The sequence below is a fragment of the Podarcis filfolensis genome (assembly GCF_964270895.1).
Source record: "Podarcis filfolensis genome assembly, chromosome: 11".
In the NCBI taxonomy this organism is placed as follows: domain Eukaryota; kingdom Metazoa; phylum Chordata; class Lepidosauria; order Squamata; family Lacertidae; genus Podarcis; species Podarcis filfolensis.
Genome location: NC_139613.1, coordinates 581,671 through 588,320, shown reverse-complemented (window position 1 = coordinate 588,320; position 6,650 = coordinate 581,671). Strand labels below are relative to the sequence as shown.

The 6,650-nt window shown below is 47.4% G+C and overlaps 1 protein-coding gene across 3 annotated transcripts; it reads left to right on the top strand.

Annotated features, from left to right (window-relative positions):
• The first annotated feature begins 385 nt into the window (after positions 1-385).
• Positions 386-5,975, top strand: LOC310744443 (tubulin polyglutamylase complex subunit 2-like). Of its 3 annotated transcripts, none has more exons than XM_083575861.1 (4): positions 386-522; positions 728-841; positions 3,051-3,139; positions 5,502-5,975. In XM_083575861.1, the coding sequence occupies exons 1-4, from the start codon at positions 486-488 to the stop codon at positions 5,532-5,534; spliced, it is 273 nt and encodes a 90-aa protein (XP_083431987.1). In that variant the 5' UTR covers positions 386-485; the 3' UTR covers positions 5,535-5,975. The 3 variants fall into 3 exon arrangements, with proteins under 3 accessions (XP_083431987.1, XP_083431986.1, XP_083431985.1); XM_083575860.1 differs by lacking the exon at positions 3,051-3,139 and adding an exon at positions 1,597-1,745; XM_083575859.1 differs by having other exon boundaries at positions 3,051-5,975.
• The last annotated feature ends 675 nt before the right edge of the window (positions 5,976-6,650 follow it).

Here is a 6,650-nt window from a genome sequence, read left to right as displayed (position 1 = left end):
GGGGGCGGGCGGGCGTACCTTGCCTGGCCCTGGAGGGGTCCTGTTTCCCATCTGGCCTGCCTCCAGAGCCTCTCCCCTTCCCCAGGGGACCCCAGAGCTGGGGACCCTGCCAAAGTCCCGTGTGAGTGTCTGGAAGAGTGGCTGGAGGATGGATCCTGACAAGACAGAAGTACTGTTTTGGGGGGACAGGGGGCGGGCAGGTGTGGGGGACTCCCTGGTCCTGAATGGGGCAACTGTGCCCCTGAAGGACCAGGTACGTAGCCTGGGAGTCATTTTGGACTCACAGCTGTCCATGGAGGCGCAGGTCAATTCTGTGTCCAGGGCAGCTGTCTACCAGCTCCATCTGGAGCGCGGGATGAGACCCTTCCTTACCCGCTGCCTTTCTTTCAGACAATCCAATGCCTCTTGCCTCCATAACCATCAACAGCATCTCCTAGCTAAACCGAGTCAGAGCGTCACCCGTCTACGCCTTGCCCAATGCCCCCATGCTGGCTGACTTGGAGGACACCGACAATGAAGGAGGTACTGCCCCACCTCACCCCTTTGTCCATGGGCGACCTTGGTCCTCCTCTCTGCCCCACCTGCTACCCCACCAAGTTTTTGTGACCTTATACACAAGCCCCACTGATGCCTAGCTTCCCAAGCTCTGCTTGGTTTGAGTATTCCTTGCCCTGCACCCGACGAGAATGCCTGCCTGCCTCGCTCAGCCTTTCCTTTCTCTCCAAAGGTAACGGGGGTCAGTTGGAGAAACCTTACTTGGACTTACGGAGCCCGGTGTTTGAGCTGGACCCGTGCAGAGGGAATGGGAAAGTCTGCCTTGTGTACAAGAACACTAAGCCAGGTATGTTGTGTGATACCAGCAGCCCAAGAGCTGTCTTCACCAATCGACCCCATCTGCAAACCCCAGTTAGCTTTTGTCTTCGTGGGAGATGTTTTGGACTACTGTTCCTAGCACCATACAGTTGTGCTGGCTGAGAGTGATGGGCTTTGTAGTCCAGAACATCTGGAGGAAACCAGGTTGACAAAGGCTGTCATCTATGATGGCCTGTGATGACGTTTTCCTGAAGCGAGCTATGCTTTGTTGTGGTTGTTAATATTATTATTAAAATTTGTATACTGCCCTTCATCCACAAATCTCAGGGCGGTTCACCACATAAAATCACTATTACCTATATATATGCATAATAAAAACGAGAAGAAAAGCAAACATCCCCCTCACCCAGCACATTTAGAAAGATATTGGAGATCAATCAGCCAAAGGCTTGGTTGAAGAGGAACGTTTTCACCTGGCGCCTAAAGATAGGTAGCGAAGGTGCCAGGTGAGCCTTCCTGGAGAGGGCCTTTCACAAACAGGGAGTCACTGCAGAAAAGGCCTGTTCTCGTGTGGCCACCCTCCAGACCTCTTGTGGAGGAGGCACCTGAAGAAGGGCCTCAGAGGATCAATTTCCCTTGGAAATGCCTTTATCCTTTGTAGAAAGCACCGAGGCCCAGTTCGTCATCCCTAGGCCTCAGAGTTCCTTATTAAACCCCCTTGAAAGGTGGGGTGGTCCATTCTTCTCATCCTGTGGCCTAATAGTCTCTCTTCTCTCTTCCAAGTGTCACCCCGGATTCTGAGATCTGGCTTCTGGACTGAGCTCTCTACTGGCATTTCCTTCACCGCTTACTACCTGCTCCTGATCACCCACCTGGGACTGCGACATTGGCAGTATGCCTTCACCAGCTATGGCATCAGCCCCCAGGCAAAGGTGAGAGAACGACAAATGGCCCGTCCCTTTTTCTAGGGTCTGCTGCTCCTCCCCATTCTGCCTTCACAAAAGCCCTGCGAAGGAGGTCAGGCTGTGAGTGAGTGATTGGCCCAAGGTCACCCAGTGAGCTTCATGGCCAAATGGGAATTTGAACCCCGGCCTCCCAGGCCCTAGACCGACATTCTAATCAAGTGTGTCTCAAACTTGGGTTCCCACCTGTTGTCTGGATCCAAGTTTGAGAAACACTGTAGGTGTGGATGACTCCCTGGTCCTGAATGGGCTAACTGTGCCCCTGAAGGACCAGGTGCACAGCCTGGGAGTCATTTTGGACTCACAGCTGTCCATGGAGGCGCAGGTCAATTCAGGGCAGCTGTTTATCAGCTCCATCTGGTACGCAGGATGAGACCCTCCCTGCCCACAGACTGTCTCGCCGGAATGGTGCATGTTCTAGTTATCCCTCGCCTGGACTACTGCAATGCGCTTTATGTGGGGCTACCTTTGAAGGTGACCTGGAAACTGCAATTAATCCAGAATGCGGCAGCTAGACTGGGGACTGGGAGACCACATAACACCGGTCCTGAAAGACCTACATTGGCTCCCAGTACGTTTCCAAGCACAATTCAAAGTGTTGGTGCTGACATTTAAAGCCCTAAATGGCCTCGGTCCAGTATACCTGAAGGAGCGTCTCCACCCCCATCGTTCTGCCTGGACACTGAGGTCCAGCTCTGAGGGCCTTCTGGCGGTTCCCTCACTGCGAGAAGCCAAGTTGCAGGGAACCAGGCAGAGGGCCTCCCACCAGATGTCAAAGAGAAAAACAACTACCACACTTTTAGAAGACATCTGAAGGCAGCCCTGTTTAGGGAAGCTTTTAATGTTTAATAGACTATAGTATTTTAATATTCTGTTGGAAGCCGTCCAGAGTGGCTGAGAAAACCCAGCCAGATGGACGGGGTATAAATAATAAATTATTATTATTATTATTATTATTATTATTATTATTATTATTATTAAAAATTATTATACCACTATGCCACACCACCTCTACACTGACTGGCTGCTGCTCTCCAGGGCTTCAGGTGGCATGGTGGGGGTCTCTCCCAGCCCTCCTTGGAGATTTTCTCCTGACCAAAAAGTCCTAACCTCAGCCACCTTCCTTCATAGGGGATTCGCTCCACCCCCTTGATAATTTTGGTTGCCTTTTTCTGAACTTTTCCCAACATCCTTTTTGAGATGAAAATCGCATGCCTGCCCTGCAGGGAGTGCCATTTGCTGCTCCTCACTTTCCCTTTTCCTTTTCCAGCAAAGGTTCAACATGTACAAGCCCATACACTGTCAACACCGATCAGCTCTCTGAGGAGGCCGAATCCTTTGTGAACAAGCTGGACCCAAACAAGGTCTTCCTGACATTGCACAGAAACCTTAAAGTCATGTGGGTCTCCCTTGCTGATTCCAGTATCCTTCTGGTCAAGACCAGACCTGGAGGCAGGGATAGTCTTCAAACAACGACTAAACCTGCCTCCTCAGTAATGACACGGTCTGGACTTAGTGTAACTCCTGCTGCCTGTGATCACTGAGATCGGATGTCCCAGGACACACACACACACCGTGGAACATGCCCCAGCCATTCTCTTGGCTGGGGGCCACACTCGGGCAGCCCTGACCCTCTCTCCTTAAGAACAGAACTATACAAAACTATACCTATCCACAACCCAACACCCGCCCACCCCAACAGAGAAAGAAACACACAAACAAACAAAAGAACATACCCATAAAGCACAATTTAAAACACCACAGATAAAATATAATTTAAAAACTATTAAAAAGAAGAGCCCTCTCTGCCAAGTAGCAGCCGCAGTCCTTGTGAAGCCTGTCAGCCCCCCCCCCCCAGCCAGGTGGAGAGAGGCAGGACAGGGCCCTCAGGCTCCCGGCAGGCAGTCCTGGGTGGCAGCGGCAGCAGCAGTACTTTCTAGGGCCTGTCAGCCCCCCCCCCGCAAGCCAGGTGGAAGAGTGGACAAGATTCCATAGGCTTTCGTTGTCAACAATTCTATTGTTCGTCTCTGAAGGCACTTTGGAATTCTACCACACAAACCTAAAAAGAGGGTTGGGGGAGAAAAACAGTTCTTTTAAATAACTATATTTTGAATGTTGTAGATAAAAAGTGGTATATAAGCACTTGTAATTAATTCATAAATTGAGGGTGAAAGAAATTCATTTCACAAAGACATAACAGGGACCAAGGCTGATCCGCAACCTAAAGGTATTAGCATTTGATGCAGCTCACACAAGGAAATGTCAGGTATCCGAGGGTTAGACTCTTAACCTGAGCAATTGTATTTTACATGTCTGGGGGGCATTGTTTTGTTAAATATCAGCCGAAAAATCTCACACATTTTTTGGATTCAGCAAAACCCAGTGGAGGCCGCAAGGAAACTGGGAGGCCACACCTGCACACACCTGGCCCGTTGTCCCAGGCCAGGTGAGCAAGAGGTCTCCTTTCTACTGACATCATTTCACCTCTGATGTTGCCATAAATAATGTGATCTCGTTTCTCAAGGGGCTTGGGGGGCCACTAGCAACGCTAGTGTATTTTAATTAATTGATGTCTGTTTTTATGCATATTGTGTTGTTTTATGATGTTAGGCGCTCTGAGCCCGGCCTCAGCTGGGGAGGGTGGGATACAAATAAAAATTTATTATTATTATTAAAAGGGAACACAAATGCCAAATTAAAACTAAATATACCACACTGACTTTGGGGAGAAAAAGAAAACACACTCACTCTCTATGGAGGTCGCTGTGTACCAGCGTTTCTAAGGGGCCCCAAGCCCCTGGAGACATGAGGTCACAGCACTATAACAACATGATGAAATGATGTCAGTGGAAAGGATTTAACTGAGTCTCAATGTAACTGTTTGAATGACTTGTCCAAAGATACTAATATCATTATAAAACAAGCTGACAAGGGTGGGGCCATTGTAATTATGAATAGACAAGATTATCTAGATGAGGCCAAGGCCAACTTTCAGACTCTCTGTTTTCCCTGAACACCGCGAAAGACTCTACAGGCTCAAGAGCCACACTTCTTCAAACAGCACTCCAACATGCAGACACAATGGACTTCCTAAACATTCCACCTTATCCCCGCATCCCGGTTTTCTATTGTCTGCTTAAAATACTAAGATTATTGACACTCCTCCCCCCTGGGCAGACCCAGAGTTTCGGGCTAAATACTTAGACTCATTGCTAAATACTTAGACTCGTTCTTACCAAAATATGCTAAAGACACCCTGGCAGATATTCAAGATACAGCACATTTCATCCAACAGGTTGAACAGCTGCAAATACCTGAAGCCACTATTTTTGCTTCTTTTGGTGTGGCTTCACTGTACACTAATACTCCTCTGGAAGAAAGACGCCATCTTATTCAACAGTTGTGGGAATCCAGGCAGGATCTGCATCCGCCCTCTTGAGTTTTTTCTAGATTTATTAGATACAGGTTTTTGAGGGAAATACTTTTGTTTTTTTAGATCACTTTTATTTTCAATCAAGGTGTAGTCATGGGCTCTCTTTTAGCCCCTTTTGTGACCAACATCTTTATAATTTCATTTGGGAAAACACACATATTGAATAACAATCCATATTCTGAGTCTCTGCTGCATTATTGCAGGTATATAAGATGATCTGTTGGTTTTTTTTGTTCAGCAATGAACATGACTTAAACTGTAAAAACTCCATACACCCTCCCTCTCCTTTTCAGGACAACACAGCACCAACCTTTGTAAGTTTTTAGATGTGGAAGTGGTGAAACATGACGGGTACTTAGGTGTTAAACCCTTTCATAAACCCACTGACAGTAACTCCTTACTTCACTACTCTTCTTTTCATCCTAAGGATCTTAAGGACAATTGTTGAGGATCAAGAGGAATTCCTCACTGAATAGTGATTTTTTCACTGCGGCCAAAACACTTTCTAATTTCCTGTCAGCTAGGGGGTACCCAGAGCGTGTCATTTCTCAGGCAAGAAGCAGGTCTCTGGCTGAGGAACACCCTTCACTATTTTTCCCCATTCATCGTACTCAGTCCAGGGAACGCATTACAGGCTCCTGAGAATTCTCTAATCATTCTGATTTGATTATCAGGATCCTCAGGAAACACTGGCATTCACTGTGGAACATTCAAGGCTGTGCTGATTTTCCTCTCATTGGCCTTAAAAAAAACCTTTCTCTGTCAAAGATTTTTTTAGTTCATACTGATCTGATACTGGTTCCCACACCCACCAGTTCCTCGGTGGTGGGTCATTATAGATGCAGCAGATATTTGTCTTGCACTCTCACATTACAGGCAAAAGAAATTTAAGGTGCCAACTTGGGCTTTAGATTCACCCTTCACAATCTGAGCACTTGCCAAACCAGAGATGGAGTGTCTCTAATACAATGTCCCTCTAACTTGTTTCATATTAGTTCCACTGTACGCTCTGTCAGCGCCCGTGTTGGGGAGCATCGCTCCCATATTAGAAACAAAGTGATGGAGGCTCCCGTGGTGGGTCACTTTGTGAAGCACAACCCTGCTGACACAGACTTGCCTTATACAGTTTTATGGGTCAGCCAGAAGAAACCTGGGATGAGGAGGGACTTTGTCAAACTGTTACATCAGCAAGAAGCCAGGTTGATTTTCCTTTTTTAAATCCTAACACCCCAAAGGTTTAAACACTGAACTAGACCTAAATTGTTTTGTGTAATTCCAGGTTTGGGTTTGCAGTTGTAAGTGTTGCTGTTATCTGTATTGCTGGTGTTGTGTATATTAGGTGCTGTATTTTTAAATCTGGGAGAACAATTGGCTGGACCTTGTTCCTCTGGACCTCTGCATGCATCTGTGGCCTCACAAGCACCGGCAGGAGTTGGGAAGTT